The 22857-nt window shown below is 39.9% G+C and overlaps 1 protein-coding gene across 1 annotated transcript in view; it reads right to left on the reverse strand.

Annotated features, from left to right (window-relative positions):
* Positions 1-22857, reverse strand: part of Ccdc178 (coiled-coil domain containing 178) — a 356179-nt gene that overhangs the window by 219584 nt on the left and 113738 nt on the right. Inside the window, exons 13-16 of the mRNA XM_013349379.2 lie at positions 20502-20685; positions 3775-3837; positions 2586-2747; positions 956-1069 (exon numbers count right to left, since the gene is read on the reverse strand). Coding sequence (XP_013204833.1) covers positions 956-1069; positions 2586-2747; positions 3775-3837; positions 20502-20685 — 523 coding nt within the window. The remainder of the gene's footprint in view (positions 1-955; positions 1070-2585; positions 2748-3774; positions 3838-20501; positions 20686-22857) is intronic.

Consider the following 22857-nt stretch of genomic DNA (forward strand, 5'->3'; position numbering starts at 1 on the left):
TTCTGTCTATGTGCTGCTTGCATTGGTTGAATACAGAAACTACCTTAGCCTTTCGATAGGGCAGCACTTAGGTAGGTGGAGTAGACAGAACAGAATGCTGGGAAGAAGAGTGTGTGTGTGAGAGAGGCCATGAAGCTCCTACCTGAGATGGACGTTGGTTAGAATCTTTCCTGGTAAGGCACAACCTCATGGTGCTACACAGATTATTAGAAGTGGGTTAAATAAAGATGTGAGAGTTAGCCAATAAGAGGTTAGAACTAGTGGGCCAGACACTGTTTAAATGAATACAGTTTCTGGGTTGTTATTTTGGGTGTAAGCTAGCCAGGTGGCCCAGACAAAAAGCAGGCCTTCACTCCTCCTACAACAGGTGCCTGCTCAGGGCTCATTCTTTTGAAAAGATGCTATCTTCTTGCTGTGTCCTCACATAGGGAAAGGAGTGAGCTTGGCCCCTGGGATGGCATTTAAAAGGCATTGGTCCCAGTCACAGGGGTGGAGCCCTCAGGACACCCCAACAACAGAGACCCTTTCCGGAGTAGAATTATGGGAGGGTACCAACATTCTTCTCCTTCTCATGGGCCTTGCTTTCCATTCGTCTTTCTTTTGCCTCATTGCTTCCTGGAAGTTCCACGTAGAGATCAGTGGGAGAGCCAAGAGAGAAAGAGATTCCTGCGTAAACCCAGCATGAATTTTGGGTTGCTCTGGGTTATTTTCCTGTTAAAGGCTATGTGCCTTATACACTAGAGCAGTGGGGAAGACAGGATATATAGCTGCAGTGTGTGTGTGTGTGTGTGTGTGTGTGTGTGTGTGCACGTGTGTGTGCATGTATGTGTGTGATGTGTGTGCAGAGACCATTTAGTGAGAGCAATTCTAACACAAGGCATCACTTTACAATTATATTTGCCTGATGAGTTCTCATTGGCATAAGAAATTATAAGTTGAAAATTTCATTTTTCACCTCAGTTTGTGTGAGTTCCTTACGACTTCTCTTGCTCTTTCTTTGTAGCTTTTTCTTTGTTGCCTCTACTTTCCGTCTTACAAGTTCTTTCTTCCCCCGTATCTCATGAAGCATCTAGAGGACATTCAGATTTTATGTTATATAACATTTGGGATCCAAGTGCCCTGATTCAGATATATAGTACGTAGTGGTTATCTTAATAATCACAATGTTTATTTTAATGTATGAAAGGAAAGGTATACAGCCAGTGAGTTCTGAACTGTGGCACCTCTCATCCCAATACATTGTTTGAATTAGCTGAGTCATGGAAGGTCTAATCTGTTTCAAATAAATAAGCAAACATGATGAACATCCATAGAAATTAAAATATTTCATCATAATATTTAAAATGTTTCAGCTGAAATTGAAGCTCTAAACACAAATTATCAGAAACCATTATCAAATAAAAAATGTACAAAAGCTTATACTTTCCCAGAATTTGTGCTAAATGCTAGTTCTTAAAATTTATTAGTTTTTAAAACACAAAATAAGAATTGATTGGTGAACAACAAGAACATATAAAGCTAGACTATTAGAATATTAAGAGGAAACAAATGTCATCAATTGTTGGTAGAAGTCATTATTATACTCAGAAAATGACATTGAGATGCTTAATATAATTAATAAATCCCCACTCATTAATGTTAGAAGGAGTCATTATTAAAACCAGTTATCCCTCTAGATTTAGTACTGTTATGTGTATGTAAGGATCCCATTTAGAAATTTCCACTTGCTCAACCTAGTTAGGCTCCAGTTTTCTGTGGTTTATAACGCAAGACTTTGAAAGTCAAAAAATAAATTTTTAGCAGTAATTCCTTGTAACTCACAGTTTAAAAACCAAAGCATTTTGAAAATTATTAATAACCAAAGTCAGACCATCATTTGCAAAAAGTATTTTTAAAAAGCCCTACACAGGACAGGCTCCAAAGCCACAGAGAAACCCTGTCTCGAAAAAACCAAAAAAAAAAAAAAAAAAGCCCTACAATGTTGGCAAATCGCCCCAAGTATATGTGTGTCCTCCGTACAGGGAAAGACAAGAATGTATCTCTACTGACACGCCCTCCACTTTTCTGAAAGACAAATGACAGGATGCACACATATTTGTTCATGATTTTTTTTGGGAGGAAGGACCAGTAATATCAGTAACTGACAGGAATGTGTAGTTTTGAAAATATTTTACTCACATTAGCTTTATTTTTCACACTAGCTGTCTTAACTTTCACCAAAAACTTACCTAGAAAATGTCAAGGTGCCTCATAATTTATATTTGAGTCAACATAAGGCTTAGCATCCCATTCAGAAGCAGTGGAGACCGAACTGAGTGCTCTTGCTGGGCAGTCTCACGAGGCAAGTCCCTGGTCACTCAGTTCAGGACGGGTTGCCCTAAGTAAGGCAGACTAGAGGGTTGTAGAGTTCTTCAGTGAATCAATGGCATGAAAGAGCAACTTGGAGGGCGTGTGATTTCCCAATAAGAAACCATAAATTTCTATATAATATTTTCACATACATTACTTAGCAACCTAAATATCCCTGAAAATTAACTATTAGTCGTGAATTACTGTCTATGTCCTGAATTATTGTGAATGCTTACTGCCGAGTGTTGATGGTGGAGAATTCTGATTCGTACAACATCTGCTTCTATCTGGCGCAGTGGCAGCTCGACTTCTGTCAGTGCAGTACTATAGAGGGCTTTTCTTCTTATAAACTCCTGCATCTCCAAGAACTGCATTTCTTCAATGGAAAATAATCTTTTCTGCCAGCCAAGATTGCAAATCATTCATTCGGTGTTAATGACACATGTATTTATTAAGACAAATTTAGTGTTGTTGTTACTAAAATCAAAGATTACAGTCCCTCACGGAAAAGTAAGGGGTGAGAACGCGGTATTTTAAACAGCATGCAGCTGTTGAACAAACGTGAGAGAAAAATCAAATAGACAACAAAGACCAAGAGCATGCTGATGACACACACTAGAATGTATCTAATTCTTGAAATGTAAGACAAAAGTGACCAAGGAGCAAGACAGGCACGAGAAACTATTAGGCAAAATGACTTGTCTAACTATGGAAATATTGAGTAAATATCGACAGAAAAGATACCTCCAAAAGACAAAATACCTATAATAAGGCATAGAAGACACTCCCAAATTTGTCTTTGCTTTATAGAGTTCGATTAAGGATGCTAAAAAAATCACCCATCACATGAATATGGATTTCTTTGACTTGCGATTTTAATTTTCCTATCATGACAATTACAACTCTTATATACATATTTCTAAGGGGAAGCATTCTGGAATAGATCAGAATATCAAAGCTTAGTCCTCAGGGAAAAGCAAGATTGAAAAACGGAACTTGGTTTAGCTAGTGATCATGCTTCCATTTCAAAGCTTTTATATAGAAATATCATAGCACATTTTTTTAATTCAGGGTTAAATAAAGAAATCCCAGTGAGAGACACTAAAAGTAAAGAAAACGTAACATCATCAGAAAGCAAACTAAAGAGTTAGACAGTTAGGAATAAGAGCCAATGCCCTTTCACTAGACTGGCAGAAATTCCCATTAAGCCACAAAATGAGATATGTGCATGGGAGGTCAGTTTCTTTATGCATGATCAGACAGTCTAGTTGTACACAGAGGCCAACTGTCATCAGCTAAGGAGAGAAAAGTGCTGGCTTGCAAACCAAGCAGTGACAAAAGATGCCTCATTACAGGCAAATTTAAAATGCTAAGTAAAATGCAAATTAAAGGAAGAAGGAAATGCAGAAGCCAAATTAGTATTACCTGAATCTCCAACCCAGTTGTCATTTCAGCTCGTGTGAGCTTCTTCAGGAACTCCTCTCTTCTCTGTGTGTCACAAAAGTTGTCAAACAGAGACTTTAGTCACAGGATATTTAGAAATAAGTTTTAGCAGCAGTTACTAATATAAGATAGAGTTTACTTGTATCAAGATAAAGAGCAAAGCAGTCACTATGATTTGCATATTACAATTACTTTTTAAAGGCCTTGATATTATTTGAGGTAAAACATTTAAATTATATACCAGAAAAAAGCAGGATTCAGTTTCATATAGGTTATATCTTACTATCCTAAACTTACAAAAAAAACCCCACAAAACAAAAACAAAGAAAAATCTAGACTGTCCTTGATTCATTCATCCCTGTCCTCCAGAAAACAATGGATTCCTTTTAATATTACTTTTCAGAATAAACACTTTGAATGTTGAAAGAAAAACAATCAGGTGTGATGCTTGCACAGTATGATTAGATCCTCCACTTGATTAGAGCAATTTCTCTATTATTCAAAACAGAAATTCTTCAAAAGACAGTATTCAAAAGAAAAAGGAAGCAGTTTTGCATTGTTTCCTAGGTAATGGTCTCAATTATTCCACGTGGACACAAACCAGCACTGGAGGACACTCTCTAGGTCTTTCTGTCTTGTCCTATATCTGAGAGAAGAGTCACCTTACCTTCAGGCTGCTCTCCAGATTCAAAATAGATATAGAAGTTTGCAAAGAGAAATCACACGGGTTCTTAAAGGTCTATAATTTCCCCACTTCCCAGCTAAGCCCAGTTATATCTTCAGGTCTACAGACACAATAAAGAGAAGCAAACATACAGGTTCATATTCCAACCCTTCCCCTACCTAGACAGCACTGAGAATTGAGATCATTTACCCAAGCCAACCTGATGGAGACCACCAATCCCTCACTGAGTCTCTAGGTGATTCTAGATTGTGTCAAGTTGACAATAAAACCACCACACTGGTCAACACAGAAACAACAAAGCATAGGTCCAGAACAGAAGACATGAAGGGCAATAAGCAATACAGTAACTTTATAAAACATGTATATGTGAATGATGAAATTTATAATTGAAAGTTAGAGTAGGTGCTTATGCTTACATGATATGATTTAATATGGTTTCATAATTAATTGAATATTTAAAGAGAAGAAAACTGAAAATGTCCCTGCAACATGAAGAAAAATATTTTTTATTCCAAGCCACAGTATCACTTTTGAGCTATCTTTTAAAATTTTGAACTAATTTTTTGAGCTAATTGTGTGTGTGTGTGTGTGTGTGTGTGTGTGTATGTATGAACACAACACATGTGTTGGAATGATATGATGGTGGACAATGATGAACAGAGCTGAAGACTGAAACAAATACCAGGTTAGGTTTGTCTTTCATCTTCAGAACAATCAATAAAGGACAAGAAGTGTACTTTTAAATCACTGACTGTAATCTGGATGGATTAGGTTTTTTTTTTCCCTAAAATTCATTCATTTTTCAAAGTTTCTTAAGTTGTCAATTCCTGAGGGAATAAAGCAGTGTTTATTGTGAATGTAAGCCTCTTCATTCAGATTAGTTAACATTGTATGAAAAGAATGTGTGGCTGCAAAGGAGCAAGAAGTAGACAGTGTGTGAGAGATGATAAAGTAGACAAGAAGCCTGAGACCACCAGAGTAAGTAAACACAGCTGCATTGAAAGATGAGTGATGTAGGAGGTCCTCTGTGTACACACATGCACACACATGCACACATGACCTCCATATACACACATGCATACACATGGCCTCCATATATATAAATGCACACACACTGCCTCTACACACACACACACACACACAGAGGAACCTGTAAACATGTACATATACACGTACAGAAGAAAAAGATTATAGAAGAAAGACATATTATCATTTGAAATAGCTATCTATACAAAATGTGCAAACCCTATTATCAGAGGAGGAATCAACAGTCCTGCAAGTTTCTTTTGCTTTTGATTATACTTTCAGCCTCTGCTGTTCAGACTAGTCTTCCTGAGGGAGAACACCTAGGGTGTTCACTTTCCCAGACCCAAGGCTATAAGAATGTTACTAGCTACATTGCCTAAGGGCTTTCTGGGCCTTCATTCTTTTTACACAATACTACTACTACTAATAATAATAATAACAACAACTGAACCACAGGGCCCCTCACAATAACCTAGAGGCTGGATGCTTCCTAGGGGGACTGCTACTATTCTTCAAAAGGACACAAAAGACAAATGAGACAAGAGAATCCTCTGATGACCCGGCTATAGGGTATCACAAAGGAGTGGGAGGAGAAATAGTGCACTCAATAAGAAACTCTCACTGGAGCTATGGAGAGAGAGCTTAAATAGGAACATGCCCACTGTGTGTGCTCATCTTACTTTACCTTCATAATTAAACATTCAAAATGGCAACTCTTACCTGGTTTTGCTTGTTTTTCATATCAGAAAATTGAGACAAATACTTAAATTTTCCAAACACAAAGCTGGCAGCTTCCCCACTCAAAGGCTGTGCCCATAGCTAGTTGACTTGGAATGCTAATTCAGACAACCTGGTGGGTCTAAGGGACTTGATCTTAGTGGTCTGGCCTTCTAATGACTTCTAGATTCTTAGGATCCTACAGAGTGTGACAGGCAGGTTCGTGTAGAGCTACCAGTTCTCTCTCGCCCTCTTTTCAGGAGTCAGCCTTACCATGCTCTTTTGGCAAGAATCTGTCTTGGAATTATGTGGTTCGTGAGCCTATAGAGGCTGCAGAGTGCTGGAGCTGAGACTTGGGGTGAAGAGGTGTCAGTTTGCTTGTTACCCCATAGTGGGCTATGAAACGAAACATGCCTCAAAGTTATGAGCTCTGCAGAGGTCCTCTTGTAATTATACAGCATGAATCATGCAGCTGCTAAGGAAAGAACCAGGAGGAAATGAGCACAGATTTAATATATTAAGAGTCTGAATTAACACCAAGTCCAGCTTACTCAAACTCTTATTGCACCATCACTGGGAAGACTCAAAGGCAGGAGCGGGGGGGAATAGCAGAGAGCTGCAGCATTTGTAAAATGCTTTGTTGTTTTAATATTTATTAGGTATAATTTTTGAGGATGTGCTGTATTCTACCCCTTTGCATGTGTTTTATGCACAAAATTTTGGCTTAATTGAGTGGCTGGAATGTCACTAAAATTTGTGCACACTGGAACTGTGTAGAGCAGTGGTTCTCAACCTTTCTAAACTACAACCTCATGCTGTGGTGACCCCAAACATAAAATTTTCATCACTACTTTATAACTGTAAATGTGCTACTGTCATGAATTGTGATTTAAATATCTGATACACAGGATATCTGATATGTGATCCCAATGAAAGGGTCTTTCAACCCCCACAGGTTGAGAACCACTGGTACAGAGTAGGAAGCTGGAGGTCCACTGGCATGGTATATCACAGATGGATGTTCTTATGTGTGTGTATATATCTGTGCTATATGTGTGTACAAACTTATCTTCATAGCTTTTTAGCAACACAGCTATGGCTTGTCAGCCTTCTGTCTTAACAAAAGCTTGAGATGGTCAATTGTGAGGAGGGGAGAGCCAGTTCTGCTCATGATCTCAGAGATCAAGTCAATTATCAATGCACCCCGGGCTCTTGGGAAAGGACAAGTAGGAACTTTATGGCAAGAACTTGGGTTTGGCCAAAGCATACACTTTATGGTGAGGAAGCAAATAGAGACACCAGAATCCACAGTCCCCTTGGAGGGTGCCCCTTCAAATGACACAAAGATTTACTATGTCGTATCTCTTGAGATCCCTGCCACCCCATATATATTATTATGGAAACCAAGCCTTTACCAGAGGGACCTTGACAGACATTCCAAACTTGAAATATACTAGCTACTATTGTGTACTTTCAACGAAGAGAAAACTGAGGTTTGTGAAGCCATGTAATTCTTGTAATCAGAAAACTCACCTACCCTCCTGCAACCTCAGTGGAACTCTGAAACACAGCTTACTGCAAAACAGAGAGGACCAAGAGGTGAGTGAACAGCCACCCAGCAGGACACCACACTCTCTAGGTTCTCCATAGGGGGCAAAACCCTCGACCCCCCCCACCTGCCTTCGCTTCTATAGCCAGACAGCAGGTGAGTTTCCTGTAGGTAGGTTGCTCCAACACCCTGACCCTAAAAGCTACAAGTCCAGATCCACCCACAAACTCTCCAACTCCCCTCAACTCCCTCTGCAACCTCAGAGGAACTCTGAAACACAAGCTGCAACTACACAGAGAAGACCAAGAGAGAGCACCAAGAGAGGAACTCTAAAGCACAAGCTATGACTGCACAGAGTGGACCAAGAGAGTAAACCAAGAGAACAGGGTAAGAGACCTCAGTGACTCCCTGAGACACAGACAGTGACAGTACAGAGCAGACCAAGAACAGTTCCCAAAGACACAGACAGCCACTGCAAGGGTTGGACCAAGATGCAAAGACACTGCCAGCACCAATAGTAGGAAGAGATGGGTAGGTACCAATGAAAAATTCATCTAACAACCTAAAAAGCAACATGGTAACACCAGAACCCAGTGGTCATACAAAGGAAGATTTGATCATCCTAACCTAGAAGAAGTAGAAGAAATGATTTTAAATGTAACTTTATGAAGATGGTGAAGACCTTTAAAGAAGAAATAAAAAACTCAAAGAAATGGAGGAAAAGGCAAAAAGGGGGAAAAATCAGTAAATCTCTCAAAGAAATACAAGAAAACCAATAAAAAAAAAACCCAATCAAACAGGTGAAACAAACAGTTCAAACAGCTCAAGACTTGAAGACTGAAGTAGAGGCAATAAAGAAAACACAAACTGAGGGAATTCTGGATATAGGAAATCTGGGTAAACAAACAGGAACTATAGAGGCAAGCATAACTGACAGAATAGAAGAAATGGAAGAAAGAATCTCAGGTGTTGTAGATACTATAGGGGTAATAGACTCATCAGTCAAAAACAAATTAAATCTAACAAATTCATAACACAAAACATTCAGGAAATCTGGTACACCATGAAAGATCAAGCATAAGAATAATAGCTATAGAAGAAGGAGAAGAACTCCAGCTCAAAAGCACAGAAAATACATTCAACAAAATCAAATAAGAAAACTTTCCCAACCTAAAGAAGGATATCCCGAAGAAGGTATGAGAAGTTGACAGAACACCAAATAGACTGAACAAAAAAAGTCCCCTTGCCATATAATAATCAAAATGGAAATCATACATAATAAAGAAAAATATTAAGAGCTGCAAAGAAAAAGGCCAAGTAACATATAAAGGCAGACCTATCAGAATCATAACTGACTTCTCAATGGAAACCATGAAAGACAAAAGGTCCTGGACTGATATGCTGCAGACACTAAAAGACCACGGATGCAAGCCCAGACTACTATACCCAGCAAAGCATTCAATCACCATCAATGGAGAAAACAAAATATTCCATGACAAAACCAGATTCAAACAATATGTATCCACAAACCTAGCCCTATAGAAAGTACTATAAAAAAAAAATTCACCCTAAGGAAGTTAACATACCCACAAAAACACAGGCAACAGATAAACTCCCACCAACAAACCCAAAGAAGAGAAAGACACACACACACACTACCACTGAAAAATAACAGGAATTAACAACCACTGGTTATTAATATCTCTTAATATCAATGGCTTCATTCCACCTATAAAAAGACACAGGCTAAAAGAATGGATTAATAAACAGTTTTCAGCCTTCTTCTGTAGACAAGAAATACACCTCAACTTCAAAGACAGACATTACCTCAGAGTAAAGGATTGGGAAAAGATTTCCCAATCAAATGGACGTAAGAAACAAGTGGGTATAGCTATCCTAATATCTAACAAAATACACTTCAAACTAAAATCAGTCAGAAGAGATGGAGGACACTTTATACTCATAACAGGAACAATCTATCAAGATGAAGTCTCAATCCTGAATATCTATGCCCCTAATATAAGAGCACCCACATATGTAAAAGAAACATTACTAAAGCTTAAATCGTACATCAAACTTCTCACACTAATAGTAGGAGACTTCAATACCACAATCTTCCCAATGGACAGGGCAACCAGACAGAAACTTAACAGAGAAACAAGAGAACTAACAGATGTCATGACTCAAATGGACTCAACAGACATCTACAGAACATCCCACCCAAACACAAAAGAATATACCTTCTTCTCAGCACCTCATGGAACCTTCTATAAAATTGACCACATACTTGGTATCAAAGTAAACCTCCACAGATTAAAAAAAAAGTTGCAGTAGCACCCTTCTTATTAGATCACCATGGTTTAAAGTTAAAATTTAACTGCAACACTACTCGTAAAAAGCATACAATGTAGAAGGAGCTGTGGGCTGCATTCCTGCCGGCTCCTGCATGGCTAGCTTTATACCCGAAATAACAACACACAAATTTTATTCTTTTAAACACTTCTTGGCAGCTGGGCGACGGTGGCGCACTCTTTAATCCCAGCACTCGGGAGGCAGAGGCAGGCGGATCTCTGTGAGTTCGAGGCCAGCCTGGTCTACAGAGCTAGTTCCAGGACAGGCTCCAAAGCCACAGAGAAACCCTGTCTCGAAAAACCAAAAAATAATAAATAAATAAACACTTCTTGGCCCACTAGCTCTTTCCTCTTACTGGCTAACTCTCACATGTTGATTAACCCATTTCTATTAATGAGTGTAGTACCACGAGGTGGTGGCTTACCAGGAAGGATCTTAACCTGCGCCCATCTTGGAGAGGAGAGCTATAGCACCTGCCTCACTTCCCTTCTTCCCAGCATTCTGTTCTGTCTTCTCCCCCTATCTATGTTCTGACCTATCAGGCTAAGCAGTATTCTCTGTTAATTAACCAATGAGAGTAACACATAGAAAAATGACCCTCCTCCATCATTACAAACTCATGGAAATTGAATTATTGAACCACCATTGCATAAGGGAATAAAGAAAGAAAGAAATTAAAGATTTCCTAGAATTCAATGGAAATGAAGTCACAGCCTACTCATACCTATGGGACACTCTGAAAGCATTGCTTAGAGGGAAGTTCATAGCATTACGTGCCCACATAAATACAATGAAGAAAACTCATATTAGTGACTTAACAACACACCTGAAAGCTCCAGAAAATAAAGAAGCAGACTCACACAGGAATAGTAGAAGACAGGAAATAATCAAATTGAGGGCTGAAATCAATAAAATAGAAACAAAAAAATTACCAAGAATCAATGAAACAAAGAGCTGGTTCTTTGAGAAAATCAACAAGATAGACTAACCTTTATCCAAACAATCAAAAGACAGAGAAAATATCCAAATTAACAAAGTCAGAAATGAAAAGGGTAATGTAACAACAACCTGGAGGCAATCCAGAGAATGATTAGTCATACTACAAAATCCTGCACTCCACAAAATTGGAAAAGAAATGGACAATTTTCTGGATAGATATCATATACTAAAATTAAATCAAGACCAGGTGAACAATTTAAATAGACCTATAAACTGCAGGAGATAGAAGCTATCATCAAAAGCCTTCCAACAACAACAACAAAAAGCCCAGGGCTGGATGGTTTTAGTGCAGAATTCTACTAGAACTTCCAAGAAGAGCTAATACCTATAATCCTCAAATTCTCAAAGTGTTCCACATAATAAAAACAGAAGAAATATTGCCAAACTCTATTTGTGAGGCTACAGTTATCCTGATAACAAAACCACACAAAGACTCAACCAAGAAAGAGAATTACAGACCAATCACACTCATGAACATAGATGCAAAAATAATAAATTATTGACAAACATAATCCAAGAAAATAACACACAAAAAAATCCACCATGTTCAAGTCAACTTCATCCCAGAGGTGCAGGGATGATTTAACATATGAAAAAATCTACCAATCTAATCTATCATATAAATATACTGAAAGAAAAGAAATATGGTCATCACATTAGATGCTGAAAAATCATTTAACAAAATCCAACACCCCTTCATGATAAAGGTCTTGGAGAGATCAGAGATACAAGGAACATACCTAAATACACACACACACACACACATACACACATATATATATACATACACACACACACACACACACACACACACACACACACACACATATATATATATATATATATATATATATAGCAAGCTGACAGCCAAGATCGAATTAAATGGAGAGAAGCTCAAAGAGAGTCCACTAAAATCTGGAACAAGATAAGGCTGTCCACTCTCTCCATATCTAGTCAACATAGTTCTTGAAGTTCTGGCTACAACAATAGGACAACAAAAGGAGATCAAGTGGATTCAAATTGGAAAGGAAGAAGTCAATCCTTCATTATTAACAGATGATATGATAGTATATATAAGTGACCTCAAAAACTCTATCAAAGAACTCCTACAGCTGATAAATACCTTCAATAATGTGGCACAATACAAGATCAACTCAAAAAAAAATCAGTACCCCTCCTATATACAAATGATAAAGAAGCTGAGAAAGAAATCAGAGAAACATTCTTTCACAATAGCCACAAATTATATAAAAGACCTTGGGGTGATACTAACCAAAGAAATGAAAGACTATTTGATAAGAACTATAGGTCTTTGAAGAAAGAAATTGAAGAAGATACCAGAAATCAACAGATCTCTCATGTTCTTGGATAGGTAGGATCAACATAATAAAAATGGTAATCCTACCAAAGGCAGTCTATAGATTCAATGCAATCTCCATCAAAATCCCAACACAATTCTTCACAGACCTTGAAAGAATAATAAACTTCACATGGAAAAACAAAAAACCCAGGATAGCCAAAACAATCCTGTACAATAAAGAAACTTCCGGTGGCATCATCATCCCTGACATCAAGCTCTATTATTCAGCTACAATAATGAAAACAGCTTGGTATTGGCATAAAAACAGAGAGGTTGACCACTGGAATCGAATCAAAGACCCAGATATTAATCCAAACACCTATGAACAGTTGATTTTTGACAAAGAAACTGAAAGTACAAAATGGAAAAAAGAAAGCGTCTTCAACAAACGGTGCTGGCATAACTGGATGTCAACATGCAGAAGAATGAAAGTAAGTTCATATCTATCCCCATGTACAAAACTCAAGTCCAAATGAATTGAAGACCTCAATATAAATCTGACCACACTGAACCTGATAGAAGAGAAAGTGGCAAATAGTCTTCAATCCATGGGCACAGGAGACTACTTCCTAAATGTAATCCTAGTAGCACAGGAACTGAGAACAACAATAAATAAATGGGACATCCTGAAACTGAGAAGCTTCTGTAAAGCAAAGGGCATAGTCAATAAGGCAGCCCACTGAATGGGAAAAGATCTTCACCAACCCCACATTAGACAAAGTACTAATCTCCAAAACATAAAAATAACTCAAGAAATTAGACATCAAAATTTCAAATAATCCAATTAAAAACTGGGGTACAAAACTAAACAGAGAATTCTCAACAGAAGAATCTCAAATGGCTGGAAGACACTTAAGGAAATGTTTAACATTTTTAGCCATCAGGGAAATGCAAATCAAAAGAACTTTGAGATATCATTTTACACTAGTCAGAATGGCTAAGATCAAAAATATCAATGATAACTTATGCTGGAGAGAATATGGAGTAAGGGGAACACTCCTTCATTTCTGGTAGAAATGTAAACTTGTACAACCACTCTGGAAATCAGTATGGTGGTTTCTCAGAAAATTGGCAATTGGGATCCAGCAATAATACTCTTGGGCATATACCCAAAAGATGCTCAATAATACTAGAAAGACTTTTGTTTAACTATGCTCATAGCAACATTATTCGTAATAGCCAGAACCTGGAAACAACCTAGATGCTCCTCAACTGAAGAATGGATAAAGAAAATGTGGCCTATTTACACATTAAAGTGCTACTCAGAGGTAACTCACAACGTCTTGAAATTTGCATGCAAATGGATGGAACTAGAAAACACCTTCCTAAGTGAGGTAATAATCCCCACCCAAAAAGATGAATATGCTATGTATTCACTCATAAGTGGATAGTAGCTATTAACAAAGGATATTGAGCCTATATTTCATGATCCTAGAGAAGCTAAGTGACAACGTGAACCCTAAGAAAAACGTATGTATATCTACCTGGAAAGGGGAGATAAACAAGATTGCCTGACATTGGGAGCATGGGGCTGGGGAGAGAAGGGAGGGCAGAAAAGGTAGACAAGGGGAGAAAAAGAGGGGGAGGAGATCATGAGGGAACAGGATAGTCAAGATGGAGGAAGGACGAGAGCAAGGAAAGAGATATCTTGATTGAGGGAGCCATTTTGGGGCTAGCAAAAAATCTGGCTTTGGAGAAATTCCCAGGAATCCACAAAGATGACCCAACCTGAGACCCTAAGCAATAGAGGAGAGGGTGCCAGAACTGGCCTTGCTCTGTAGTCAGACTGATGAATATCTTAAATATCACCATAGAAACTTCATCCAGCAACTGATGGAAACAGAGACAGAGACCCATATGGGAACACTAGACTGAGATCTCAAAGTCCAGTTGAAAAGTGGCAGGAGTGAGAATACGAACAAAGAGGTCAAAACCATGATGGAGACATCCACTGAAACAGTCTACCTGAGCTAATGGGAGCTCACCAACTCCAGCCGGACAGAGAAGGAACAAGCATAAGTCCAAACTAGTCTCTCTGACTGAGGTTGACAGATGCATGGCTGGGGCAGGCAGAGGGGCCACTGGTAGTGGCACCAGGATTTATCCCTACTGTTTGTACTGGCTTTTGGGGAACCTATTCTCTTTGGGTGGATACCTTTCTCAGTCTAGATATAGTAGGGAGGGCTTTGGACCTTCCCCAAAGCAATGTGCCTTACCTTCTCTGTGGAGTAGATGGGGGTAGGGAGTGGCGAGTGGAGGGAATGGGAGGAGGGGAGTGGGAACTTGGATTGGTATGCATAATGAAAAAATATAGTTTGTTTTTTTTAGAAAATAAAAATAACTCTTGTCTTCAAACGAGTATGAGCACCAAGAACTGCTGGACACAGACACGAGTACTCTAGAACATTTGGCACTAAGCTCCTTGGTATCTTTCTCCCATTTGTTTCTCTGTGCCTACCACAGTACTCTGCAGAAGGATAACTTATGAAAGCAAATGAGTTTGTGAGTAACAGACATATTACTTTGTTGTCTATGTTCGGAAATCCAGCTGTTTTTGGATTCTTTCAAAATAAAAAGCATAATTTTAGAATTTCTTGGATCACAAGATACTAGGAGTCCATTAAAATGTCACAACTCCATAGACTTTCATTTGTAATAAGTACCTTAAGTGTGGGTGGAGATACCGACTTGCAAGGTATTTTTTTCCTTTAGATATGGGGACCAGGGCTATGACGGAAAGACAGACAAAGTAGCCCTGGGAGCGAGGCAGGGCTTCATGGAGAAAGGAGGCAGGGGAGCCAAAGGAAGCCTGTCTTCTCCCAGAAGGTGCCTCTAAGCCACCTCCCAATCAGTCCGTGTGTTCCTCACATTGTAAAGTCACTGGAAAGCAAATGAGAGCCCAGAAAACTACTCTGTCACAACGGTGTCAATAGAGTGTTCAACTCCGAACCACTAATAGGTGCTAAGACCTTTGAACCTATGTCTGCTGAGAGGTGATGCACACTGTCTCGAAATATGCAGCTGATTACCTACTACCTACAAGGAAGTGGGCTGCATCCATATTGACTGCAATGGAAACAAAATGATCAGACTTAACAGCATCAGTGATGAGCAAAATAACATATGCCGTGTAATTTTGATGTGCTTCTCCGACGTACTGTTTTGGCAACGTCAGATTGCTCTCCAGGGCATTTCACCTGCATTGCACTGGGGACAAAATATATAAATTTATATCAGAGAAATTCTTCCAAGAACCTTACGTGTGACCTTTAAATGTTCACAGGATGAAAGGACTCGCTTGTGGTCATGTGAATGTGTGTCTGTGCCCATGTGTTCAGTGCCTGGAGAATTCAGAAGATGGTGGAACTGGAGTTACAGGCCCCCTTGAGGCCCTAGTGAGGGTGCTGGGAATTGAACCCTGATCCTCTGAAAGATCAACAGATACCCTTAACCACCTGTCTCAGCGCACACACACACACACACACACACACACACACACACACACACACACATCTCCTTTTAAACTTGAAGACCAACACTGTAAAAGATTTAAAGGTTTAATAGACAAGGGCACTTTGCAGAGCTCATCACACCCCATCCAAATGAACCAGAATACGTGCCTGTAGACCTCTCATCTAAACCCGGCATTCACTGTTCTGAACTCTGATTTAAGAAGTGCTGCTGGGTCTTGTGTTCTTTGGCAGCTTGGGGAAAGTTAAGCTTTATCAGCAGAGGGCAGTGGAGGGACAGGCAAGGGGCTCCACACCTTTCCTCCTACAGGAGGTTGGTTGACTTTTTTTTTTTTTTTTTTCCGCAAGGGGTCTTTTAGGTTGTTAGCCCATTATCTACATTAAACTGCCTTCGAGTCTGGCCAGTAATTAGCAGATTAGCAGATGCCTACCTTCCACAGGGACAAGGACAACGGTGCAGTGAGGTCCTCATAGTGGGACAGCCACCCCCTCTGTGCTCCACCCCCTCTGTGCTCACCCCACTTTGGGGCTTTCCACCCACTGCTTCAGGCGGTGGCTGCGCCTACATTTGCAGTTACTGAAATCCTCAGAGGAGGGGTCAGAGAAACTTCTGGTAAGGGGTGAGAGGACCAATGTTTTTAAGCTGTATAGGCTATCGGGTCTCTGTCGCAGTGACTCAATTCTAATTTTAGAGAAAAGGAGTACGGAGATCCAGAGATCACTTCAGAGAACAGGAAAGGAACGTTGAATTTAAAAAGATTCTGGGATTCTAGCAAGGGTTCACAGGCGACCTGCTTGCTACACGGTGGTTGCCCGGTTTTAGCAGTCAGAAACCAGAAGGTGGCAGCAGAGAGCTATGATACTGCTAGAGACCACCGGTCCAGCATAAAAACCCCTGGGAAGCACAGCCTGATCCGTATGTGATGTGTCTGGAAACCCGAGCAGAAAGGAAGAACATCAGCCTCTATTTACCTAATAGTGGTGGACAGGAGCTAAGAAGGTCGGAGAAGACTTTGATTTGGAATAAATTTGAGATTTATGGGTCTAAAAAAGGAGGGGGCCGCTCTGAAATAGTTGGCAGAACTGCCCCTGGCTGCACTGAGTCAAGAAGCTTCGTGGCGTTCATGACCTCAACATGAAGTCTGGGGATGGCCCAAACTGACTCTACCTAAACATGATATCGAGAATATCCTTATCCTTCATTAGTTTCTGGTAAGTCTTAGCTGAATACGGTAAACCCCACGCTAAACCTGTGTAGATAATAAGCAACCCTGTATCCAATTTGAAGCCCAGTTCCATCCAATAAATGAAATATTCTAAAAAGAAATAGGGAGAAGCATAAAGAATGTTCTATAATATGGGACCATCTATACTGCTGTTCAGGTTGGAAAAAGAAATCCTTAACGATGTGGAGATGTAATTCTTGAGTCTCTTTGCTTAAAACAACACACTGTAAACAATAACTATTTGTCGAGAGCCTAGTACTTCAGGTAAGTAATGAAAGGCATCTTTCTTCTTGCAGAAATTTTGAAGAAAAGAGATCTCACTATCCAGATTTCACATATGCGGAAAACTGATATTTAATAACGATACTGCGATAATATAAGAGTTGATTTGGTAAACCAAGATGGCTACTGAGTGACTAACAGGCAGGCAAAGCATCCAGAGCATATGTATCGGACAGAGGGATGATTGGCACATAAGGTGGAAGGAACAGAGCAGGTTGCAGGAGGTTCTGCTCAGGGCATCATGTTCAAAATGTGAGTATTTTTAAATAGTATTTTCCTTTAAATATGGTTGTATTTTGGATATCAGTAAGCTACTGAAAACTGGGAAAAACAAAACTAGAAACAGGAGTCTACAGCAACCATCAAAAGGAGGAGCAAGGATTTTCTCTAGCAAAGAATTGAGACTGGTTGAAACAATGAAAAATTATTTAAGGGAAAGGATGGTCTTCTAAAGGCAAAGAGGAGTACTGGATTAGTATGAACTAGAACATTAACTCGTTTTCTAAAACTAAAACCGACTCTCTCAATTTCAAGCTTGGATTAGAAACCTTTGTTGGCCAAAGTGTAGATGTGGTGTTTCTTAAATTACAAGCCCTGAATCCTATGTTCTCTTTCCCCCTCTTCCATTCACAATTCTCTCCCAAATGAAGGTGTCGATAACAATTATACAGTAGTGTGTATACTGAAACCACCAAATCACCATAATAGACAGCTTTCATGTGCTAATTGTTTTGTGGTTGTGACAGAACACCTGGCAGGAGTAGCCTCTGGACAGACATGTCTGCCATGACAGGATGTCAAGCTGACAGGAACTCCCTACTCCCATTCCTTCAATCTTTCACCCCAGGCCAGAGAGTATGTTCAGGCCTGGATTGCTCTAATCTAAAACATCCTTCACAGACATGCCCAGAGATGTGTGTCCCTGAGGACTGCAAACCCTGTGATGTTGACAAGATGGCCCACCACACACCCCAACATAAAGTAGCCTTACTGCTACAGTCTCCCTTCCAGCCCAGCTTTTCCTGTCTAGGGAGTTCCCACATAGTCCAGAGCTAGAGACGCGATCTATCCGAATTCCGCCAGAATTGCATTAAGTTGAGAGTAACAGCAGCAGGAGCCTTCAACGGAAAGTGTTTAACAGCTGGTGACAGCTTTTAATTTTTTTGGTGCAATGTCACATTCTTGAGACGAGTTTGGCTGCTTCCATTCATCTGCTCACTAGCATGACTGAAGATACATTGCGCCACTGCTGTCCCGTGTTCCAGCGGGGTTGTGAATCTTACCCCACACTCTGGGAAAGTGCTTCTTTCCTGAATATTTACGTTATTGATATGAAGTGCTTCAGGATATTTGATCACACCGTGTGAAAATGTGTCACTGTTTTATTTTGACTGGTTTAAATAAAGAGCTGAATGGCCAATGGCTAGGATGAGAGAAAAGGCAGGATTTCTGGGCAGAAAGAAAAACTCAGAGGGTTAGAATCTAGGTGCATTCTAGAGACACCACACACGAAGAGAGTCAGACATAAAAAAAAAGGAGATAAAAAGGCTTATGGTAGTATATATATTTATATAAACAGGTTAATTTAAATTATGAGAGCTAGCTGGAAACAAGTCTAAACTAAAGGCCAAGCTTTCATAATTAATAATAAGTCTCCGTGTCATTATCTGTGGATTGAGAGTCCTAAGAAATTCTGGCAAAAATGACCAACTACACCAATGTTTTGGAAAAACTGGGAGAGATCATCTGATAGAGTCGGAAGTTTCTGGGAGTTGTTTATATCTTTGATTATTCAGATTAGCTGCCTAAAAAATGGGACTGGCATTTTACTGATACATTAATTTATAGGTATATTATTCAGAAATTCCACCTCTACAGTGAGGCCATTTCTCAGAAACAACCCAGAGATGACATGGCTGTTATTATCTTCTGGATAACAGAGATCCTGGGTTAATTTCAGTACATGGTAACAAATATTAAAATATGCCTACAAGAAGAATGTGTTGGGGACATAGCAATCAGTGACTGATTGCTTCTCAACATCAACAAAGACTCGGGTCCGTGTGGCACTATCACACTCAGGACACAGCACAAATATTCTTCATCGGCCAGCAACCATAGGAGGGAGGGAAACCTGTTTGTGTGTTCTTCAGGGAAGAAAACAGTACTAACTTGCAGTAAGTGGTAGGAGATATTCATTAGTAGCTTATTGCTTAAATAGGCCTGAACTAAAAGACATGAGCATTTGATTCTGTATCATCGTTGTCTAGAAGGTTCCTGGCACTCACTTGCAAGCCTGAAGAAGCCCTCCTGATTAGCGTGTCATGGAGGGTCAAAGGGTGTGTCTTAGAATCCCACCTTCTATCGTGTAAGTTCTGTGTGTAAGAGAAAACTCAACCAAGTTTAGCATTCCTGGCTCCAGATGCTTGTGCCTGGTCATAGCAAAGGTAGCTGCACTGAATCCTCATCGTCTTGAGAAGGATGATTTTATTCTTGCACACTTAGATGTGTTTTAAGAGGAGTTGAAGACAGCTTAGCAGATTGCTACACTTGGTAGGGCATTTACCTCATATGAATGGGACCCTTACTTAGACTTCAAGCACCATTCACATGCCTACCCACACCTAAACCATATGGTTGAATTTTTTTCTTTTTCTTTTTTTTGGTGTGACTATACACTTGCTAGTCTGCGGGTGTGCATATGCATGTAGTGCATGTTCACGTGTAGGGATGTGGAAGTCCTCACTCAATCCACCCTTTGTTGACACAAACTCTCTCTCCCTAAGCCAGAAATTCAATGGCTTGGCTAGGCTGGACAGACAATGTGCTTCCTAATCAGTACCTGGGTTCTACTGTGTACAGTTTTCCCACTTTGTCTCGGGATCTGATCTCAGGTCTTTGTGCTTGTGTACCAGGCACTTTGGTCTCCAAGAAGATAATTAACCCTTACACTAAAATCTAACTATGAAGAAAGATCAAGCCAAAGAAAATCAGGTTAATCACATTTTTTTAAAAAAATTTAGAGATGACAACAATACCTGACCTTGAATTTTCTTCTCAAGTCTGCTATTTTGTTTTCCAAATCATCTGTTTTATGCTTAGCTAGGTGGAAAACAGCCCCAACTTGATATGTCTGTTTGTAGAGCTGTCTGAGGTAATTGTTATTCTTTATCTTCAGGTCCAGCAATGACTGGGTTTCAGACTCATATTCCATTTTCTTCCTTATACTATAAAAAAGAACAAAAATTCAGTGTAGTTACTCTAAGAGAACATATACTTAGAAGATCTATAGGACAACCTTGGCCTTAGTTGAACCTATTGTCAACAGCACTTGTGCACACACCTTTTTGGATCTACTGGTGTCTATACGTCATAGCCTGAAAACAAAACCCTTTTTGCACTCCTCTCCTGTCTATCACCTTTTCTATTCACACAGCATTTGTTTGTTTTTGTTTTGTTTGTTTTAAACACAAACCAGAATGCTTTAAATGGAAGAGTAAAAGCTTAAACAGAAGCCCCAGGTCCATCAGTTTCCAGACTCCACCATTACTGACATTTTGTACCAGACGGGACATTTGTTGTGGACAGAAGGTGTCCTGTGTGTCGAGCGATGTTGACCGGCAGCTCATCTCCCCTGCATCAGCATCTCAGCTTGACAGCCAAGGATCTACAGGCATTGCTAAGTGTCTCTTGGGTAGGATACAACATGCTGCCATCTGAGTACCACATAACTACATCGATGAAGGAAGTGGTTCTCAGATTCAGCAGTGTATGACAGTCTCAAGAAAGGCATTTAACATTGCTTTGTGTTTTAGACAATTCGCTATAGTTGACTTGGAGTGATGCTCCAGCATGGCAGTTTTCACATACCTCGGGTGATAAAACTATTGGATAATGAAGAAGTGGACCCAAATTAATTAGAAATGTCTTTTTCATCATATGGTTAGTTTACGCTGTCAGACTGCTAGGCTCTGCTTGAGTCAGAAGGTGTAGGACATTGGATTAGCCTTCAGGGGGCACTGATGAGACCTCGTGTAGAAAACTACCCAAGACAACCAAACTGGCTAGGCTCCCACAAAGCCAGAACATGAAGTAGGGTCAAAACCCCGTGCCATTGGCCTTGGCTTCTCATCAGCCCTCATTGTTCACCATGTTCAGAGAGTCCGGTTTTATCCCATGCTTTTTCAGTCATAGTCCAGCTGGCCTTGGTGAGCTCCCAATAGATCAGCCCCACTGTCTCAGTGGGTGGGTGTACCCCTCGTGGTCTTGACTTCCTTGCTCATGTTCTCCCTCCTTCTGCTCCTCATTGGGACCTTGGGAGCTCAGTCCAGTGCTCCAGTGTGGGTCTCTGTTGGGGGAGGGGGAGAACGGTGGGAGGAGGGGGAGGGAAACGGGAGGCTGGGAGGAGGCGGATACTTTTTTTTCCCTTTTCTCAATAAAAAAAAAGAAAAGAAAAGAAAAAAAAAGAAAACTGCCCAAGAAGTTCTGCTCAGAGAAACAACCACTTGGACACAGGTGCGTGTGAAGAGATGCGGCCAACTCACAGGTGGGAAAACAATGCATACAACTGTGGATGAGCTGCACTGACTTGTTCTCAGGCCTCTTGTTCCCTCAAGGTTAAACATGAGCGAATAAGAATCATCATTCATTAAAGGTGTGCCAACGACAGAGCATGGCTCACAAATCAGACAAAGCAAAATAGTGCCAAGAAATCAAAGCAGGAGAGGGGGGCAACCATAATAAAAATATCTGCCTGAATTATTTCATCAGAGAGTCAATATAGAAGGTTTCATTGTATAATATCAATGAACTGTGCTAGCTGAGAAAAGACAAACTCAGCCATTGCCTATAGGAGTGAAGGCACTTATGAAAACAGATATTGAAGCCAAAACTCAGCTTAGCTATCTTTTATGTCATGTTGTCCCTCATACCATTTTAGGATCTCTCTCTCTATTTTCTTTTTTCTTTCTTTCTTTCTTTCTTTCTTTCTTTCTTTCTTTCTTTTTCTTTCTTTTTTTTGTTACTTAAAAAAGCACAACAAATGGAAATTCCAGGAATGGTGATTGAATCAGGTGTGACTAAGAGAGAAATTTCACAGTGTAAAATGGAAAGAAATGGGGATTAAAAATATGGCAATATAAAAACATGAAAGAAAATGGAGATGGCTGTGTTTATTTAACAAATAGATGTAAGGGCTGGGGCGATGACACAGTTAATAAGGCACTTGCTGCACAGGTGTAAGGATATGGGTTTGATATCCAAAATCCACACAGCAGTGGGTGGCACAGACGGGTGGATCCCTGGGATCCACTGGCCTGTCAGCTTAGCTGAATTGGTAACTCAAGGCCGGTAAGGGATTCTGAACCAAACAAAGGTGGACGGTGCCTGAGGAATGACAC

This window comes from Microtus ochrogaster, chromosome 18 (genome assembly GCF_000317375.1).
Source record: "Microtus ochrogaster isolate Prairie Vole_2 chromosome 18, MicOch1.0, whole genome shotgun sequence".
Lineage (NCBI taxonomy): Eukaryota > Metazoa > Chordata > Mammalia > Rodentia > Cricetidae > Microtus > Microtus ochrogaster.